This window comes from Mobula birostris, chromosome 21 (assembly GCF_030028105.1).
Source record: "Mobula birostris isolate sMobBir1 chromosome 21, sMobBir1.hap1, whole genome shotgun sequence".
In the NCBI taxonomy this organism is placed as follows: Eukaryota; Metazoa; Chordata; class Chondrichthyes; order Myliobatiformes; family Myliobatidae; genus Mobula; species Mobula birostris.
The window spans coordinates 45,711,220-45,733,875 of NC_092390.1; the positions used below are offsets into that span (position 1 = coordinate 45,711,220).

Genomic DNA, 22,656 nt, shown 5'->3' on the forward strand with positions numbered 1-22,656 from the left:
CCTGTTAACATTTCAATAGATCTTCCTGATGGCCACTATCTTAAGTCTCTGGAGGCAAAAATGAAAAAAAAGAAGCTAATTTGTGAAAAAACACACTGTATCAGAAGTTTCAGGACATTGTGTGAATGACTCAAAAATGTCATTAGTATATCAGTCAGATTATAACAGACATTCTCTTCAAGTTGTGTATTCTGTGATAGTGGCCAGAGCGTGACAATCTAACTCAACTGTAGTCATCAGTCTGTTCAAAACTGAAGTTTGATTTGCTTCCTCATTTCAATAAAAGTGGTCCAAAACCTCCATGCCGACTGAACTATGATAAAACAATTTAAAAAAGAAGCTATTGTACAAGAAACTTTAGGAAGAGAATAAGATAAAATTTAATGTTTAAAAATTCAGTTATCCATTGTTTTGTGCCAAATAAATTCAGAAGTAAAAGTATGCCATGTAAGGTGAAGAGTCATGTGATGGTACACTCACAGTGCCACCTAAAGGAACGCTAACATTTGTGTTTAGATCATTCATTGTGTAGTTCCTTGTCATTCCTTTCTCTGTTATTTTGCTATTTTAGGTGTCTTTGAATCAGGGCATCCTACAGATAATGAACACTGAGCTGAACTGAATACGGACTCTTTCATTTTTGTGTTTTATATTCTGTATTTTCGCTTGCTCTTTCTTGATGCTGTTTGCGTGGGGACGAGGTTGAAGTTCTTGCTGCTGTTTGTGTGATTATTTGTTTTTTGCGGGGGGGAGTTGGTGTTCTTGTTGCCATTTGCTTGATTTGTTTTTTGCGTTGGGGAGGTTTGATGTTTTTTTTCTTTGAGTGGGCTCCACTTTTTTTTCTTGGTTTTCTTTGTTTTGTAGCTGTCTGCGGAGAAAGCAAATTGCAGGGTTGTATACAGTACTGCATATATACTTTGATAATAAGTGTACTTAGAGTGCTTTGAATATATTATATGCAATACAAAGCATTCTCTATCAATACAATATAGTATATTATAGATATGCTGAAACATGGAAAAAGCATGTATACTGAATTTCTGCTGATTTAAATTTATGGTTATTAATGATGACATGAACTAATTCTATTTCAATGCGCCTTTCTCATGAATGTCAGGTTTTGTATACCCTCATCCATGGTTTTACAACCTTTGTTCTTAACCAGCAAATAAAAATAAGAATGTTTGCTTAATCACTTTAAAACAAGAATGAAGGCTTAACTGTGCACATTCTGCCAGTAAATACTTTTGTCCTTGACACTTACAAATTGACTTGTCACATTTGGACTCAATTGGCTCAAATCTCTTCTTCAGAAAACAACAACAAATCACAGCGGAGCAGCTGGAGAGTCTATCAATCAAACAGCAAGCAGGAATGAAAACTACTAATCATGAAGTTCCTGAGAAACAATGAATCAAAATGTAAGTAATTAACAGTCACCTATACAAAAAGGAAACTATTTGAAAGCTGCAAATACTTCTTTTTGGTTATACTCTGCTCATTTTGGGTCAATCATTAATGCAATCACTCCTGAACTAAGGTTTGTAACAAATTATTGGGCCGTATTTTGCTGATTCTTGCTTGTGGCTCTGGTCTGAAATGTCAAAGTCAAATCTATTGTAAATGACAGACTGTAGCTTTGAGGTATCAGGTGTGGAAGTTCAAGACTCACCAAAGGGTTTGGAAGTCTGATTCAGTCAACTTGCTCTACTGTTTGACTCCATTTGGTGTCCCATGGTGACACCCAATTTTGCTGAAATTTCCCAGCAGTACAAGTCACCCCTCGGATCCTGTGTGAAGTTAGGTCTGGTGTGGAGTCTGGCATTCCATCCATTACAATAGAGAATGCAAGGCAGATTTAGGAGGCAACAGGAAAGCTGTACTACTTATTTTTTCAAAATTATTATTTTGATTTACGTTTTTTTAATGATTTATGAGTTCTATGTTTTATTAGCTGATACTACTTAAGAATTAGGAGAAGCAGTTGGTCATATAGTTTTCAAATGTGCTTCACAATTTAATAATTAATGATGAGATTTCAGTTTTAACTCCTGTTTTTCATAATCCTCAGTTTCCTTAGACAGGTGGAGTCGTCGTTGTGGCTATCCCTCGAGGTCGAGGATGATGGTCTTTGTTCTGTACAGAGCAAAGACGCCTGTGCGTGTATTTGTTTAACGTGCACTTGATGCTGCACTCCAAGAAGCACACGATACTTCACAAATCAACCAACTGATTCCAGTGGCATGGAAACCACAACGACTGGAGCTGATGGATTTGTTGCAGCCTTCATCCGCCTTCACCACTGTTGAGTTCGAAGTAACTTCGTCCGCCTGTTCCACTGTTGAGGTCCTGGTTGGATTGTTCTTTGTCAGGGAGCTCACCCTCGACCTTACCGCCATGGGTGACCCTACCAGGAGCATAGCTCCAGACGGCATCGCCCTCAGGATCTCAGGACCACACAAGCTTCTCCACCGCGACAAGGTGACAATCCACGGAGAAGTACAGGTGCAGTACCCTTCTTCCAAAATTCCAAAATCTAAAAAAGGCACCAAGGAGGTTCCCAAGAGGTGTGCAGACCTCTACGCACCACAGAGAGTTCTGAGAGGTAACCTCACATAGGGAATGAGCAGATCTTAATGAAAAAGAGAAAAAAATTGCATAAAGTGAAAAAATGATCTTGAACATGTATTGAAAGAATGGATTTGTCAGCATCAGAGTAAAAATTTGCTGCCTATGGATATGCTGATAATGATACAAGCAAAGATCTATCATGATGAACTGAAAATTGAAGGTAATTGTGATTACTCAGCAGGTTGACTGCAGAAATTTAAGAAAAGGCATTAAAATTTTAAAGCTTTGTGGTGATAACGCATCTGCTAATCACAAAGCAGCAGAGAAATTCATCGATGAGTTAGCCAAGATCAAAGCTGACCACACTGAATGGGTGCATATGTATATATGTGTGATGAACAAGTGTAAGACAAAGAAAGCTTACAGGTAGCACATAAATTTAGAGTAAGAAATGATGCCGATCCCCAGCTATCTCATTGTATATTCCAAAAGCTGGAAGCACCCAAAATCCAAAAGATCTCTTGCTCCAAGCATCTTGGATAAGGCAGCGGTCCCCAACCACCAGGCTGTGGACCGGTACTGGGCCGCAAAGCATGTGCTACCAGGCCGCAAGGAAACGATATGATTTGTTGATATGAGTCAGCTGCACCTTTCCTCATTCCGTGTCACGCGCACTGTTGAGCTTGAACGCACACGAGGTCATTATACATGCGTCATCCATATCAGCGCGGGAAGAAGATCAACTCCTTCAGCTTGCAAATGACGGTGGGCTGAAAAGTATGTTTGACATAACATCTCTGCCGGCACTCTGGATCAAAGTCAAGGCTGAATATCCTGAGATAGCCACGAAAGCACTGAAAACGTTGCTTCCATTTCCAACATCATATCTCTGCGATGTGGGGTTTTCTGCAATGAATGCAACTTAAACTAAATTGCGGAATAGACTGGACATAAGGAACCCCCTTCGAGTATCGCTGTCTCCTACCACCCCTCGACAGGACCGTGTTGTTGCAGGGAAACAAGCCCAGGGCTCCCACTGATTCAGCAATATTGGTGTGTTGCAATGATTTTACATGTTCATACGGGGAAAATATGTGCTGTGTGTTTAATATCCAAACGTTACTTAAAATGTTATGATGCTATTGACTTATAAGTGACTTATAATTGACTAATCACTATATTCATGCGAGGAAAATATGCGGTGTGTGTTTAATATTAAATTCGTTAGATAAACCCTTTTAGAAACGAAATTGAGTGTATTTGCCGCTTATTACCTATATTCCGGTTGTGATTAACACCACCCGCCTCGCCCCGAACAGAATCGCCAAAGTGAATTGTAGAAAAAAATGGCACGTACACACATGCGCAAGTCACGCATGTGCACTGGTGCCCGCGCAAGGCTTCATGGTCATGGTAGTCTTTCCCGGGGTAAGCTCAACGTATTTGACTGCTACTCTCGTCCATTGGCCCCCCACCACCCCCCCGGTCAATATTGTCAATATTAAGCTGGTCCGCAGTGCAAAAAAGGTTGGGGACCCCTGGGATAAAGGCTACTCAACCAAGAATACATAAACATGCATACTTTGGCTATTAAAATATTCACTGACTCAGCCTTCCTAGCTCTCAGAGATTCATGGTACACAGATGTAATTCCTCCTTACCTGCATCCTAATGGTGCAACCACAAACTCTGAGGCTCATTCTAAATACCCCCACAAGGAGGAACATCCTCTCAAGAGTAGGCAGCACTCTGGGTGTGGACTCATCGACTTCCTGTTCAGTGGTAGTATGGCTTCCTTTCCCCCCACACTCCATACATCCTTCAACTGCCTCTGCTCCATTTGTGTTCCAAATTATTTTCTGCATCTGCTTGTTAACTTTCCTAAGAAAACACAAAGGACTCCTTGGTGTAGTAGGGCAGCACGGTAGCACTGTGGTTAGCACAATGCTTTACAGTACAGGCGACCTGGGTTCAATTCCCACCTCTGCCTGTAAGGCCCTTGTACATTCTCCCTGTGACTACGTGGATTTCTTCCGGTTTTTGTTTCCTCCCTTGGTCTAAAGATGTACTGGATGGTAGGTTAATCGGTCATTGTAAATTGTCCCGTGATTAGGCTAGGAATAAATTGGGGGATTGCTGGGCAGAGCAGCCGAAGGGCTGGAAGGGCCGATTATGTATCTCCATAATAAATAATAAAATATTATCAGCAAAATACAAGGATATTGAATGCACATTTTTGCAGCCAGCACAACCCCAACATCAAATGGATAGACTGCCAGAGAATCCCCACTATGCCAACCATGGTTCATTTTCCATTGCGACCATGCTGGCAAGATCAGCTCCCCCCATCCAGACAAAGCAAGTGTTAGACAGGTGGATGACCATGGGATGATGAACCTGTTGGATGGAGTTGAAGGTGGGGAGATGAGGGAGTTTAGTTGGCATGATATGGCCCAATAAGTGAAAAAAAATTAAAATGTTTGAGTTAATAAGAAAAAAATGCTTTCCAAGGCATGCAGCCATTTGAGGAACTAAAGATGCAAACTCATTACTGTCAACTCATGAGATTAAACAGTGTAGTTGCTTTCGGCTCTTAGTATTCACCTGCATCTGCAACTTTGAACAACTTTCTGACTGACATTAAAACTGACAAGGACTGGCTGTTTGCAACTCATTTTCCCTTCCTGTACTTCTCTGTGTAGGTAGATAATCACTGCATAATTACAGCCATAATTAGAACCAGTTAGGATAATTTCAGTCTACAAGTTCATAGAAGAGCTAAAAAAAAAAGGAAGAAGGTTGAACTTTTCAACTTTCTCGGTGACAATTTTGATAGCAAGATTGGCGTGACTTTAGTCACGATCTCCTACCCTAACAATCGGTTAGTATATTAGGACAGGCAACCTAGGAAGAAATGACAAGCAGTCTTAATACCTTTCAACAGATTCTAATTGGATACAGCAGTTGCACTGATTTCTTTAATTTATACTGAGAATAAAAAACAATCATTATTCATATAAACAGCTAACAAGTTCTCAAAAGGACTGCCTCATTATTCATATTTGTAATGTGGTTTTGAATAATGCTCTTGACTTAATCAGTATATTTGAACAAAACATTTTAGCAATACTAATTGTTGCTGTATATTATTTGTCAAGGAAAGGTTATTATAAATTAGTTTAATTTTTCTGTGATGCAGAAAGAATTTGCATTTGTCTAGCTCCTTCCACTGCTCCTTAGTAGGTTCCAAAGTATGCTGCAGCCAGTAAAGCTTGTCTGTAACAGGGGAACTACAGTAGCCAAAAAGCAGGGGGAGGGCGGCATTATGCAATGAAATCAATTACCAAATAACATGTTTCAGTGATGCTTGTTGAAGGATTAAAGTTTGTCACAATACAAAAAAAGAACAGAGTCAGAGAGTCAGAGAACACTACAGCACAGAAACAGGCCCTTTGGCCCATCTATCCATGGCAAACTATTAATCTGCCTAGTCCCGTCAACCTGCACAAGGACTATCGCCCTCCATACCCCTCTCATCCATGTGCCTATCCAAATTTCCCTTAAATATTGAAATGAAGCACGAATTCACCAGTTGCGCTGGCAGTTTGTTCCATACTCTCACCACCCTGTGAGGGAAGAGGTTCCCCTTCAAGTTGCCCTTAAACATTTCACCTTTCACCCTTAACCTATTACCTCTAGTACTAGTCTCATTCAACCTCAATTGGAAAATGCCTGCTTGCATTTACCCTATATATACCCAACATAACTTTGTATACCGCTATCACATCTCCCCTCATTCTCCTATACTCCAGAGAATGAAGTCCAAACCCATTCAAAGTTTCCCTATAACTCAGATCCTCAAGTCCCGGCAACATCCTTGTAAATTTGCTCTGCACTTCTTCAATCTTATTGATATCTTTCCCTTAGGTAGCTGACCAGAACTGCACACAATACTCCAAATTAGGCCTCACCAACGTCCTGTACAACTTCAACATAACATCCCAACTTCTGTACTCAACAGTTTGATTTATGAAGGCCAATGTGCCCACAGCTCTCTTTATTGTGTTCACTTTCCAGAAGTGGCTACATGACCTTGGCTTCACCAGAAGAGAGATCAAGACAACCAGCAGGGCTGTAGCTGAGGCAGCAGAGACAGGATCATCATGGGTGTGGACTAAGAACATCCAGAGGGGCAGATAGTTAGACAGTGTATACATCCTTTGCAAACCCTTCAGTAGTTGCATAGACACCTGAAGAGCAGACTATCTGTTGGATGGAAGTGACCAACAACTCTGATAGAGGCAGATGCCAAGTTTTTAAGCTCACCAGTGGGAGGTGGTGCTTTAGCACTGCTGGCCCACTACCTCGAGGGAGTCTTGATCATAAGCAGGCTGGAACTCCTGAAGACAGGTGGCAGATCAACTGATGATCCGACTGGTGATAGCACAGGACAGTTAACATCTTAGTCCAAGTGTATTTTCAACTCATTTCTGACCCTACCTACTTGTGATGCTACCTTCAAGGAATTATGGATCTGTATTCCCAGATCCCTGTTTTATTGAGCTCTTTAGTGCCCTACCGCTCACCATGCAAGTTCTACCCTGGTTGGTCCTCCAAAAGTGTAACCACACTGCCAGAGCAACCATGGAGTGGCTTCAAATGAAGAAAATTGATGTCTTTAAGTGACCCAGTCAGAGTCCTGACCTTAACCCAATCGAAAATTTCTGGCAATAGCTCAAGATTACTGTACACCGCTGCTCCCCAACTAACCTAGCACTGCTTGGGCAATTTTGCAAGGAGGAATACTTGTTTGCATTAAATTCCATTAGCCATTTCTAAGCCCATCTCTCCAACTAGTCCAGATCACACGACGAGCTTTGATAGTCTTCCTTGCTGTCTGCTATGCCCCCAACCTTTGTGTTTCTGCTCCAATTTACCACGTTATCATCTAGATTATCGATATACAGTGCCTTGTAAGAGTACTCAGTCACCAAGCCTTTGCTCGTATAAATGAGTTTTACAATCATGGATTTTGATCAATTTAACTGAGAATTTTTATTTGTGAATCACATGCTCCATTTTCACCGTAGAGCCCAAAAAAAACAGGGCAGTTTTTTATGTAAAGCATAAAAAACTAAAAATTCAAAAACTGAAATGTCAGCAATTCCAAAAGAATTCACCCCCCCTTTGCTCAGTACTTAATTGTACCACCTGTCAAAGCTATTACAGACAGTAGTGTTTTTGGATAAGTCTCTGTTAGTTTTACACAATGTGATACAGCAAGATTTGCCTATTCCTCCTTGCAAAATTGTTCAAGCAGTGCCAGGTTAGTTGGGGAGCAGCAGTGTACAGCAATCTTGAGCTATTGCCAGAAATTTTTGATCGGGTTAAGGTCAGGACTCTGACTGGGCCACTTAAAGACATCAATTTTCTTCATTTGAAGCCACTCCATGGTTGCTCTGGCAGTGTGGTTTGGGTCATTGTCCTGCTGAAAGATGAACATCTTGCCAGTTTAAGCTTTCTGGCAGAGTCTAGCAGGTTTTTATCCAGGATCTCTCTGTATTTAGCAGCATTCACCTTCCTATTAATCCTGACCAGACTTCCAGTCCTTGCTGCTGTAAAGCATCCGCAGAATCAGAATCAGCTTTATTATCGCTGGCATGCAATGTGAAATTTGTTAACTTAGCAGCAGCAGTTCAATGCAATACATAATATAGAAGAGAAAAAAATAAATTAAATAAAAATAACAATAATAAACAAACAAGTAAATCAATTACAGTATACGTATATTGAACAGGTTAAAAAACATGCAAAAAACAGAAACACTGTATATCAAAAAAAGTGAGGTAGTCTCCAAGGACTCGATGTCTATTTAGGAATCAGATGGCAGAGGGTAAGAAGCTGTTCCTAAATCGTTGACCGTGTGCCTCCCAGCTTCTGTAACTGCTACCTGATGGTAACAGTGAGAAAAAGGCATGCCCTGGATGCTGGAGGTCCTTGGTAATGGACACTGCCTTTCTGAGACACTGCTCCCTGAAGATGTCTTGGGTACTTTGTAGGCTAGTACCCAAGATGGAGCTGGCTAGATTTACAACCCTCCCATAGCGTGATGCTACCTCCACTATACCTTACAGTAGGAATGATGTTACCTGGCTGATGTGCAGTATAGATTTACGTTACATGTAACGCTTAGTGTTGAGGCAGAAAGTTCCACTTTAGCCTCATCCAACCACAAGACCACTTCAGCATCTTTACAGTATCTTCTGAGTGACACTTTGCAAAGTCTTTACATGCAAGGAGAAGTTTTTTTTAAGCCAGGGCTTCTTCCTTGCCACTCTTCCATAAATACCCTTTATTTGCAAGGCCTTAGAGATTGTAGAGCCATGAACTTCATCTCCAACTGCAGCCATTGGCTTCTGCAGCTCACTCAGTGTGACTGTTGGCATCACAGTAGCCTCTCTTACAAGTGCCATTCTTCTCCGGTGACTACGTCTGGTGAGGTGGCCTGACCTAGTCATTGTGGCTGTGGTCTCATATTTTTTCCACTTTTTCAGATGGACTGCACTGAGCTCGAAGGTATGTTCAGTGCCTTTGAGATGGTCTTGGACCCTTCCCCAGATCTGTGCTTCTCTATTATAATTTCCCTGACTTGTGTTAAATGTTTCTTTGTTTTTCTCTACCACACTGTAGGATTTCATTGAAAACAGATGATCCTCCAATTCTCTACATCAACAATTTGGGTGAGCTAGGAAGGTAATATACAGTATTGCACCTGAGGAAAGTTAGCATAGTAATTACAACGGGGATGAATACTTTTTCAACCTAACAATTTTGGTTTTTAATTTTTAGTAAATGGTTGACAGGTTTCGGAAAATTTCTTTTGATTTGCCATGATGCACAATGTTTTGTAGATCAGCTCAAAATAAATTTGACTTCAATATATTTTAAATTTAGAAAATGAGACAGTAAATTGTGAAAATAGTTATGGAGGCCAAATACTTTTTTCAGGGCTCTGTAGATAATAAATGGCTGAAATAAAGAACCTCATATTTTAGTTCCCAGAGTGCCATGGAATACTTCAATTTATCTCGGAGGACAGACTGGGATTGGGTTTAATGTTTTAGATATTATCAATTAAGGTCAGAAATCTCTCAGAACTTTTTTTTCTGTTTATTATTCAAACCTATATTCTAAATGGATGGGTAGTAAAACTAGATAACTAGGATAGTAAAATTTGATAGCTGATGTCCCATTTAAAATGCAGCAATAAATTAGTATACTTCCAATGAGTAGAAGCATAACTTTGCTGGGGCAAGGTAACCTTTATGTACTTCTCCCAATTTCTATGAAAGGAGACAGATACAGCTCCTCCATTTCCATCATCCACACATACTGTACCTTGCTAGGAACAATATCACTGTAAATTCCAAGCACATCACTGCACTGTGGTAAAGTATGGCTATCTAATCTCAAAATGTTTAAACTATTAAGTAGCAAAAAAATAGAAAATGCGAGAAATAATCAGCATATCAGGCAGCATCTGTGGAGATAGAGAATGACCATTTAGAACATAGATTAGAAGGAATTTCTTTAGCCAGAGGGTGGCAAATCTGTGAAATTCATTGCAACGGGATGGTTATGGAGACCAAGTCATTGAGTATATTTAAAGCAATGGTTGATAGGTTCTTGGTTAGTCAGGGCATCAAAGGTTAGGGGGAGAAGGCAAGAGAATGGGGTTGTTCCTGTGTGAATGAAGTCACCGGAGAAAATTACAGGTAGATACAAAGCAGCTTCTTTATTTGACAAAACAATGTACAGCAGACATCATATGAAGACGCTTTCGGTCGAAAGGTCTGCTGGCTCAGTGTGAGGTTTGAGATTTTATGTGCCAAACATCAAAGGACAATTCCATATTCACAGTATACGGACAATGCTTTCTTTGAAACTACATACAACCTTCACACCTCCTGATTCACATCCACATCACAGACATCCAAATTAATTTTAATTAGCATTGTTTGGTCTGGGATTCACTAAAGCCCACTGTTGAGAGCTGCACTCCAAATTAAATCCATATTCAGATGTGAAGGCTGGTAGACTCAGTCAATTGCTAAATGTATATATCCTAAACCCAAAAATCGCTCTAAGAGGGATAACAAATCAACCATGATAGAATAGCGGAGCAGACTCGATGGGCCAAGTGGCCTAATTCTGCTCCTATGTTTTCCAGTCTAGGAATAGCTACGTCACTTCAACATTCAGTTTGTGAACCAGCTGGCATAACCTAAGCAGAAGAGTTTAGTAACACTATCACCATTTTGATCACTTAGCACTAAACACCGTTTTATTTTTGTTTATTTTGCGAATTCTGTTTTCACGTGCTGCTCTGTACCTGAGATGCTGCTGCAAGTAAGGGGTTTTCATTGTACCGGTACATACATACACTTGTGCATATGACAATGAACTCAACTTTTCAGTTTCATCAGTAATTCATAAAAAGTGGAGATGAAAAAGTTTTAAGGTGCAAAGAAAGAGTATGGAAGAATGGAAAGAACAAAAGGGAATGTCTAACTCTTGTGCAGTTGTATTGAAAGATGCTTTGGGAAGAAATGGGCATTTGCAGAGATCAATAAGTGAAATGGAGGGAGCAATTTCTTCTGCATGCGAGAAAATGGGGGAAGGGATAAATGTTTCTGGTGATAGCATTTCAGTTGATGTTCTGGAAATTTTGGTGGATTGTCTATTTAACGTGGAGCCCAGTGGACTGGAGACAACGGACAAGGGAAACTCCTCCCTGGAAGGGAGTGGAATGTATGAGAACAATGATGAGAAATGTCCTTTTCAAGGACTCCTCCCCTCCAGGGGTGGGGGTTGTTAAGAAGTCCTTGAAAAAGAAAGGCCTACCAGAAGCGCTGACAACAATAGATGACATCAACACAAAAGACTCAAAGAGAGAGAGGAACTGGGCGAATGAAACGGAGTCTTAACAAGCGTTGTCTACTCAGCTCTGGAAGTTGCTGGCTCTAATAAATATTTGCTGTAAGATGAGCTCCAGAAATGACATAAAGAAGCAAAGGATGGGCAGAGCCAAAAATGGATTATGGGGAAATGAGGGAAGGATAGAAACTGGCAGTAAAATTGATTAAGTTTCCCACTTCTGGATAAGAATGGGAAGCAACACCAGAGCATTGGAAAAAGAGCCAGGAATGACATCAGCAAAAGTCAGCGACATCATGAAGAGTCAAGTGTAGCGAGGACTTCTAAGGCTCCCATAAAAACACAATTTTATCAGGAAGGAAATGAATGGAACAGAGTTGTTCATGGTGACAGTGTGGACAATCACAGCTTGGAGAGTGTGAGTAATCTATATTGAGATCAGAGTTTAATTTCTGGTCACTATAAAGTCGCACTTCTAGCATTGCCCTATTAAAGTTTTATGAATCTCTAAATGGCTGCAGTACTTTGACCCCTGTGTTTAATGAATTTCAAATTCCTCCTCCAGGGACATTTGTGCAAGTTATTGGGTAGAATGTGGTTAGAGACACACCATGCAGAAGTCTGAGCATTACATTTTTAAATGGGGTGTTTGGGAATTGGAAGCCTGTGAGAACAGGAGCAAAGGGTGAATGGAATTCTGGTTGGGGGAGAATATAAGCTGCTGTATTATAGAAGGACTGAATGTTACAGAGGGCAGGGAATGGGAAGTGAATAGGACCAGCAACCAAATCGCTGTGTCTGACTATAATTAAGGCATGGTACGCAATTTTCAGCAGCAGAAGGGCAAAGGTGAACAACGTTGCAGCAGCGGAAATAGTTATGGTTTCTGACAGAGAGGATATGGGGTACAAATCTCAGCTCGTTTCGTGGAAACTGGTAAAAAAAAAAAAGTTGAGGATAGCCAAGTTGAGACCAAGTGGAATCAGAACAGGCACTGAAACAAGAAAGGAGATGGAAAAGGAATTCAAGATATGGTCTTCTCACCACTGATGCGATGGGAGATCACGTCACAGGTGATGCAGCGGAAGGGTGGAAAGAATGGATGGGGAGGTAGCACAAGTGCTCATTATCTCCGCACCCACCAATAATTCAAGTGAAAACATTTAACAGAGAGAGCCAAGGACAGCTCCTTGGCCTAATCCATAAATAATGGTGGTGGTAAAATGGAGTGGAAGAGGTAAGGCATTGCTGATGTGCAAGGGTGAAGTTAAGATTGGATCCACAGAGCTGGACAGCGAACAAGAGGCTTTTGTCCACGCTAAAAGCTGGAGAAGTTTAGAAGCATTTGGAAAGGCACTGCACTATAAGAACCTCTGTTGTAACCTCAAAGACTCATTCACAGTACAGTGACATAAACAGTGCGAGCAGTAGGTTGTGAACAGCACTATGTAGAGATGAAGTCACTGGAACACAGCAATCCCAAATGTATAAGACATGTTGATTAATAAGAATTAGCTATTGGCTGTCTCTGATAAACAGCTGTGAAACAAAACAAAATAATAAGGTGTGATTAAGACGGTCTCACTAAAATGTATTCTTTTCACATTATTACTGCATGACAAGTTAACAAAATATATTTCCCCTTTAAGGAATTCTCAAGATATTGGCAAAAACACAATACAGGTCAACAATAAGCTCATTGAAAACTTTACAGCTATTCAGATGTGCTTATATTCAGACCTTTCAGTCTGCATATGTCAGGAGTAGAACTGCATCATTTTCAGCTCTCATGCCAAAATATATGCAACTGCACGCCAAAACTAACAGAAACATTTGGAACAGTTAAAGACCTTATCGTTCCTAAATAGCTGATGTTATGTGCTGTGTCTCAAATTCACATAGGATAGAATGCTGCATTATACTGCTGTCAATAAAGTAGGAATGAAATGCAAATTAAAATTACATAAAGTCAAAATATTGCTATACAAACTAAACTAACCAGCAACAGACCTTGCTGAAAAATAGGATGATGAAAGACAGGGAGAGGAAGTTTTCCCGATGTCCAAGGTTCACAGAAGTAGGCCTGAAGCCAGGTCATACAGTGTTTCACTGGTGCTGTCATTTCCTCTTGGCTTTCACAGAGCTCGCAACTAAATGAGGCCACTCTTGTCCTGCAGAATGAAGTGATAACACTTGTTCAGCAACTTTGGCATTTGTGAACTTCAAAATGGTTTCCACTGCATGGAAACAATCTTTCACAACTTTTCAATTTGACAACCAAATTTGAAGAGTCGTCTTCAAAATTGCAGATGAATAATACAGTTCCCTAATGATTAAGAAAACAATTACAGCATACCCGGCATTCCAGTGAAAATGTATTCAAATACTTGCTGTCTTATATTTTCTCTTAATTTTTTTTCTATCAATGAACCCTGAGAGATTTGAACACAATTCATAATTTATGAAGACCAAGTTACAATACTTGACTGCTGATTAATATGAAAGTTTATTTTCTATACCATGGCAACACCGGTTGCATTCAACATGTCAAGTTCCTTGTTCAGTAAAAGATAATTATTTATAGACATTGCTTCTTGAAACCATAATAAATCAAGCACATATATCCACTTTCAAGCAGCGCCTCAGAATGAAGTCTGGAATGAATAATATTAACATGTTGTCAATGCTTCTGTATGTTACTTAAATATCACAAATCAGCGTATTGTTTTGTAAGAAATTCAAATTTTAGAGAAAATCTACAATGAAGGTATAAACAGCTTTAAACACTAGGATGTCAATTTTCTGCAACTGACAATACTCACCAAAACATTTCTTCTGTAAGTTTACAATGTATTTTTATTAAAAATAATGAAATAACAGAAAAGGGTCTTTCATGTGATTAAAAGACCTGTTTTGGAACTCAAGTGAAATGTCTTTACCTCATTAATTACTAACAAAAGATGGATAGAGGTATTAATATTTAAAAAAAATCATATGATCATAGCTGTGGATATTCTCCATGTACATATGACAAGCCCCACTTAAAGTCAAAGGTCAAGTTAATTTGTATCGGTGTGGTTGGAATTAATGCGAATCACTTTTACTATTTGTTCCATTTACATGGCAGCTTAAACACCATTTGCACAAAGAAGTTTTCAATTTGTATTAAAGGGACACATCGCATGAAGTAATGCACAATTCACTGCACAGTGCTCAGTCTTTATGTCACATCACAAGACACCATGGGACACCATGCAAATTCTGAGTTCACTTCACTTACACCCATCTGCATGGGTGAACAACAAAATGAATTTAGATAGAATTACATTAAACCCACCTCAGGAAATAGTATGTTTTTAACTCGGATTTAATCAGAATTAAGCACCATTTACATTGTACATTTAAATTGGAATTAAGGGCTGATTTAGATCAAATTAGAATTAAAAAGCTCCATGTAAACAGGGCTTTTGTATCAAGCTGTGTCATGTCATTGATTAACTTAATAAATCTCAACCAGCACAAGGCAACAAAAAATATCTATTGTTGAAATGTTACCTGATTTCTCACCAAGCACAGTCCCGAAGTTACAAAAAACTAGCCTTATTTTACCATAGTAACATACTTTGTTGAATCAGGACATTGGCTTGGTCGTAAGTCAACAAGAGTTAACTCCAATTCTTAATTATAGGCAACATATCACAAACAAGTACTTAGAACAATTTGAATCTAGGAAATCACATCACAACATTTGAGCAGCCTTCATAAACTGCCTCTGCTTATTATTTCCATATCTCAATGATGTCAACACTAGATAATAAAATAGTCATTTAATAAGTTTTCATCCCATTTCTTTTATTTTACTGCTAATCAAAGCTTAGTATTTAGAAACATGAATAGTAGAAATTAACACATCGTTAATTAGGCATACAGGGCGGTCAATTATCTGACTTCATCCATGTTCCATCAGTGGAAGGGAGAATAGCCCAGCAAATGTTAGTTTCTGCTTTGATCCTGAGTTCAAAACATTTTACTAGTTTACAGCAAGTTCACAATCATAGGAGCTTCTTCAACTAAATATATATATATACATCATTAGTATATTGACTACATGCTAAGCACAGGTGAATCATATTGCAATTCCATTAACTTGCGCCTTGCCTCATTAATAAATCATCTCAACCCTTTAAGTGCTGCTTTTTATATAAATTGGTTTATACCGTTTTATAAATAAAACATATTTATCTGTTACCATCTGTGCCTGATATTCCATGTTAGCTGCATATATAATCGTAACTAATAGTCACCAATACTTCAAGTTTTTTGAATAAATCTGGTTAGGTCACAGTTAAAGTGATGTTTAACTTCCTTGTGGTATCTTACCACAGCCGCCTTTTGGTATCACAGCTGCAGTTTGTTAAAAGGTTCATTTAACAACAAAAAAGTCATTTTAGTAAACTAAATACATATTGACATAAGCATACTGACCAGATGCCAATGTACAATGCTTAAAGAACTATTAAATAAACATAAAATATAATTGTGAAGAAGAATTCCATCCTGCTTTCTCTTTGAAAGTATGGCAATGAAATGCATTCTCCAACACAAGACTCACTCAGAGATAAAAACAAATTCCAGTTATGATTCCTAACATCTGTTTCTATTTGTAAAGTAAATTATTTAAAACTGCTAACTTATTTTTTTCCCCAACCACAGCTAAATATACTGCTGTCTTTTAATTGTAATATCTTTAAGTTCCTGAAACCTTTTCCGGGCAGTTTTATATTCAACACCTATCTGGAACTTAAAACTCAACCATATGTAACTCGGGCCTCACTTGGTATAGTCAGGTTAGATAGCTGTCACTAACACCTAGGGGTTCATTAATAGGCAGAAATTAATTGTATGTAGACTGAATTAATGAGATGGAAAAACATGCATATTTCAGCTAATGCTGAGGGGAATGGCCTCTTGAAGCATCCTTAATGAAGTAGGTCTGTCCAAAGCAATGATGTGCAGAACAGAACCCAGCGAATTAAAGTACCCAGCTGATCATGTAGGTTGCAACTACTGTAAAAACTGCTGTGAAATGTAAACAGCAGACAATGGTTTTGAGCACAAAGTTGACCCCTGTTGCGCATTCTGCAGCCTGCTATCTACAGATTTATAAATAAATGATTAGATGTAAAATCTCTGGAGGATTTTCCTTTTCCACAGCAATTACAGGAGCAGATTATTGCCATTCAAGTGTAGTTCCAGTTAAAGTTCATTGAGTAGCACGAATCATTCATTTCTGTCCTTAAATCTTAAGTCACTGTGATACAAAAACTTACAGCCAAGCATGCAGAAAACAAATTGTAACAAGATAACATAACACACAAATATTCTGTGCATCATTTTGTTCTAAAAATATTAATATAGAACTAGCAGACTGTATTAGCAAAATAAATTTCTTTTTAATGTGTTCAGTCAACCAAGATATTCATTGTGATGTCAACTTTGTATACAATCATACTTTTGTATAGAGAATTAAGTGTGCTTGACTACATTTTAGACAATGCCCGACAAATCAACGTGCTAGATTTAGAATGGTCAATAAGATTAAAAAATGTTTGTTGGCCCTAATATTTTCATTTTTTTTTTATAAGTTTTAACTACAGAATGTGTATTTTGCCTGACAATCATCTCAAAGTGATTACATGCACTCCCATAATCATTTACAACCAGTAACGTGCCTATCATTGTGATCAGGTTGAATGCTGCTTGTCTGCTGTGGTTAGAAATTACACATTCTCGAAAAGGCCCTATGCATGTGTATGAAGTAGAATTCTCCTCCTGCCATGACACTTCCTTTGGGAACTCTACAAAAAGCTTGTATAAACAGAGAGGGGGAAGGTGCTTTTCAAGATGGAATGTTATAATGAAACACTATTTGTGAGAGAACCATTATTAGAAGTCCTTTTAAAAGGAACACTCAAAAATATGCATATATATTATGCACCTGCACTTGCATATAAGAATGGAGAGATCTATTATAATTCCACAAGAATGGACAAATTAAAATAAAAATTATGCTACAATAAGCGAACTGTATAATCACATGCCATATTCAATGATATGTAGGTCACACTGTAGTTAAAATATTTTCCAACTACTAAATGTCCTTTTATATATTATGCTCAGACAAAATCCTTTCAGAACTGGAATAACCATTGCTTTGACAGTAGACTTGTGAGAGTGGGGGGGGGGGGAGGGGATTCTTGAATACAAGCCACAGATAACCTTATGTGTATAGTCAATATTATTTCGGTAGTTCATAGAAGACTTTCCTGTCACGTTTACTGTAGCAATATGTAATGCAGTAAACTAAGAGGTGAATTATATTGTTAGCTGAAATCTATGTCCACCTCAGTAAAGCATTAGTTTGTGCATGAAAACGTCTTGCTATTTAAATGTTAGTATAGATATGGGTATCCTACATGTTGCAATGCAACAGAGTTCAGCCGTATGAAGCACCATTCAATTGACTGCAATTTTATCAAATTCCAAGCTCTTGGACATAACGTAGTTTCTCTCACAGTGATTTGGATTAGCAATGTAAAGTCATCTTTTCGGTTCAGGCTATTTTCACAATGTTAAAAGTTAACAATCACAGATTAGATCTGCACTGCACTTCATTTTACAAAGCAATGCGAGAGCCACAATATTTCAATGCAAGGACTAAGTTTGTTGCAAGAGCTTACATTACAATTTTGGGATCTGCTTTTATTCACTCTAACCCTCTGATCCAAAATCTTTGTTGGTTACTTTCTGTGCTGGCAGAGCTGTTGACTAACAATGACATCAACTGAACTAACAACAGTTCGGTGCAATGCTTCCACACACACACTCGTAAGATAGAAATTACTACAAACAGGACAGAAATCCAGTGAACAGCTATATCTAACTTATATACAAAACCAGGTAAAGTTCTAAAATAGAGCCAATTTCACCAACAAGAAATTTTTGATTATTTACTTCATTTCATCAAATGTGTCAGTATTTGGTATGTCAACAAATACACTCAAAAACTTCTATTGTACTGTGGAGAGCATTCTGACAGGCTGCATCACTGTCTGGTATTGAGGGGCTACTGCACAGGACCGAAAGAAGCTGCAGAGGATTGTAAATTTAGTCGGCTCCATCTTGGGTACTAGCCTACAAACTGCCCAGGACATCTTCAAGGAGCAGTATCTCAGAAAGGCCGCATCCGTTACTAAGGATCTCCAGCACCCAGGGCGTGCCCTGTTCTCACTGTTACCATCAGGTAGGAGGTACAGAAGCCTGAAGGCTCACACTCAGCAATTCAGGAACAGCTTCTTCCCCTCTGCCATCCAATTCCTAAATGGACGTTGAACCTGTGAACACTACCTCAATTTTTAAAATATACTTTTATTTCTGTTTTTGCACATATTTAATCTATTAAATGTATGCATACTGTAAGTTTATTTATTTATTATTATTATTTTCTTCTTCTTCTATATTATGTATTGCATTGAACTGCCGCTGCAAAGTTAACAAATTTTACGACATATGCCGGCGATAATAAACCTGATTCTGATTCTACATCAACCACCACAAATGTCTTCTGCAATAAAACTTGTCCAATGAAGTGGATGATAACTGATCAGATGACTCACACATCAGGTAGGAAACAAATGAGCCAAACATTAGGATGTAACAACAAATATTATTTGCAGAAGAAACAACATCTTTTATGACTAGAACTTTCTTATATAGGTAGCTTTAGTGTTTGATGGTCAGCATGTACTCAGCGGTATGACCTTACCTGCAGGAATCTTCAAAATGGATGGGTACTCAATAAAATTACACCTTCACCCTGAAAAGCAGACTGTTGACTGCCATTTCAGTTGGGATAGACAGTTCACTTCTTGAAAATCATATTGTATGCAGAGATATCTTCCACTGATTTTCCAATTGTCCCAGATAAGTATGGCACCAACAAAACATCACCACACAGATGAGTGGAGTTGCCCAATGGAGAAGTACTGCTGTGTATGGGGCAGAATCATATATTGGAACAACCCAAAATTTAACCCAATAAGTTGGTCCAAAATTGGTAAGGCATTTATCCGATGTATAAATGTGGCCTGAACCCAAAAGTATTTCATTCTAAGGAAACCACAATCTGATTCACATGAGAACTACAAAGAAGAGAAAATCTGCAGATGCTGGAAATCAAGGTAATGCACACGAAATGCTGGAGGAACTCAGCAGGCCAGGCAGCATTTATGGAAAAGAGTAAACAGTCAACATTTCGGGCCAGGACTGGAAATAAGAGGTGAGAAGTCAGGGAAAAAGATGGGGGGAGGGTAGGAAGATGTACAAGGTAGTAAAGTGACAGATGAAACCGGGAGAGGGGGAGGGATGTGGTAGAGAGTTGGGAAGTCAATTTGTGAGAGAGATAAAGGGCTGGAGAAGGGGGAATCTGAAAGAAGAGAACAGAAGGCCATGGAAGAAAGGGAAGAGGAAGAGATAAAGGGTTGGGGAAGGGAGAATCTGATGGAAGACAGAAGGCCATGGAAGAAAGTGAAGGGGGAGTATACAGATTTCCTGAACTTCCGTAATTGACCCCCTTCTCCATTCCCCATTTCCCTCTTTCACCTCATCTCCTTACCTACTCATCACTCCTTCTGGTGCTCCTCCCTCTTCCCTTTCATCCATGGCCTGCTGTCCTCTCCTATTAGAACCCCCTTCTCCAGCCCTTTATCTCTCTCACCAATCAACTTCCCAGTTCTTTACTTCAGCCCTCCCCCTCTCCCAGTTTCAACTATCACCTGCTACATTGGACTTCTTCCTCCCTTCACCCCACCTTCTCATCTCTTTTTTCCAGTCCCGATGAAGGGTCTTGACCCGAAACGTCGATTGTTTACTCCTTCCCATAGACGCTGCTTGGCCTGCTGAGTTCCTCCAGCATTTTGTGCACATGATAAATACTGCTATACCATACGTTCTTCTGGGGGAAAAAAGAGAACACTACATATATTGTTATTGTCTCAAGGCTTTATTACAAGGTTCAGCCATATTCTCAAGAATAGCTACAGTGTTCTTTATCCACTGCCACCTTACCTCACAGAGAAGCTTTGTTATGTAAATTTTGGAATACATATAGAATTAACAAGTACAATTAAGAGACTGAGAAAAAATGTAAACTTATGTGAATGTGCAGGATGACCAAGTGCCGGTGACACTTGAACCAAACTTATAAGTTGATTGGCCAAACCATCTATGGATTGTCCAGACGTCTGTCTTCTGCATTCTAACCACAAACAGAAAGGAAGATGATGCTTGAATAAACACATGAGATTCTACAGATGCTGAAAATCCAGAGTAACACAGACACACAGCCTAACATACAAAGTCCATAGTATTTATTTTTCAATATTTGTTTGGTTACCTGGCTACTCAGATACCACCCATTCTAACTTTTCACGACTATTGCATCTGGTTACTAAACAACAGTTTTGATTATATCCTTATCTTCACACTTTCCTCTGCATGCTTCAGTTCTTAAGATCCCATTCAAACCATCCTATTAAAGCAACCTTCCTTTCCTGTTAAATGTAATGCTTGCATCCACAACATTGTTGCAATTAAAATTGATTTCCAATACACTGTATGAATTTGCTGAGGGTTTCTCATCACCATAAGTTCACTTGTGTCAAGATATAACACGTGAACAGATGCAGCCTCATTGATATCAGCCAAGTTACAGGTGTGTTAGAGGTAGATGGTTATTGAGTTCTGATAAACGCATTGAGACTGAATGACCCTGTCCTTACGTAGAGTTGCCACTGACTCTGCTGCACTGGAAAGGCAGCCAACCTCTTTATCCCTTGTTTACTTTACAGGAACCTGGGGTGGTTGTAAGGAGAAGTGCTGAGATTGTGAAAGACACTGAATCAGAATCAGCTTTAATATCAATGGCATATGTTGTGAAATTTGTTGTTTTGCAGTAGCAGTACATTGCAATACATAGTAATAAAAATGATAAATTACAGTATATATAAAAAAAAATAAATAAATAGCGCAAAAAGAGAGAGAAAGATACTGGGGAGGTGTTCATGGGTTCATTGTTCATTCAGAAACCTGATGGCAGAAGTGAAGAAGCTGTTCTTGAAACATCGAGTGTCTGTCTTCTGGCTCCTACACCTCCTTCCTTGATGAGAGAAATGAGAAGAGGGCAAACTTTGGGTGATGGGTGTCTTTCCTGACGGATGCCATTTTTTTGAGGCATCTCCTTTAAAAAGTGTCCTGGATGCTGGGGAGGCTAGTGCCTATGAGGGAGCTGGCTAAGTTTACAACTTTCTGTAGCTTTTTCCAAACCTGTGCACTGACAGTGATGCAACCGATCAGAATGCTCTCCATGGTACATCTGCAGAAATTTGTGAATGTCTTAAGCGACATACCAAATCTCCTCAAACTCCGAATGAAATATAGCCACAGTCCTGCCTTCTTTGTAACTGCGTTAATATGTTGGGCCCAGTATAGTTCCTCAGAGATGTTGACACCCAGGAACTTGAAACCTCTCACCCTTTCCTGATCCCCCAATGTGTGTTCCCTCAAATTATCTTTCCAGAAGTCCACAATCAATTCCTTGGACTTACTGATGTTGAGTGCAATGTTGTTGTTGTGACACCACTCAACCAGCTGATCTATCTCACCCCTGTACGCCTCCTTGTCACCATCTGAAATTCTGCCGACAATAGTTGTGTTGTTGGCAAATTTATGGATGGCATTTCAGCTGTGCCTAGCCACACAGTGGAAGGTGCAGAGAGAGTAGAGTAGTGGGCTAAGCATGCAACCTTGAGTTGTGGCAATGCTGATTGTCAGCAAGGAGAAAATATTATTTCTGATCCATACAGACAATAGTCTCCTGGTGAGGAAATGAAGGATCCAGTTGCACACGGAGGCACAGATGCCCAGGTTTTGGAGCTTGTTGTATAGAACGGAGGGCATGATTGTATTGAACTCTGAGCTGTAATCAATACATGGCTGCATAACGTAGGTATTACTACTGTCCAGGTGATTGAAGGCTGAATGGAGAGCCAGTGAGATCTTATCCGTTGTAGGCCTATTGTGGTGATAGGC

General features: G+C 39.3%; 1 protein-coding gene across 1 annotated transcript in view; it reads right to left on the reverse strand.

The window, feature by feature from the left end:
- Positions 1-22,656, reverse strand: part of mgmt (O-6-methylguanine-DNA methyltransferase) — a 401,995-nt gene that overhangs the window by 148,289 nt on the left and 231,050 nt on the right. Inside the window, exon 6 of the mRNA XM_072239661.1 lies at positions 13,519-13,679. Within this exon, the coding sequence (XP_072095762.1) occupies positions 13,519-13,679 (161 nt within the window). The remainder of the gene's footprint in view (positions 1-13,518; positions 13,680-22,656) is intronic.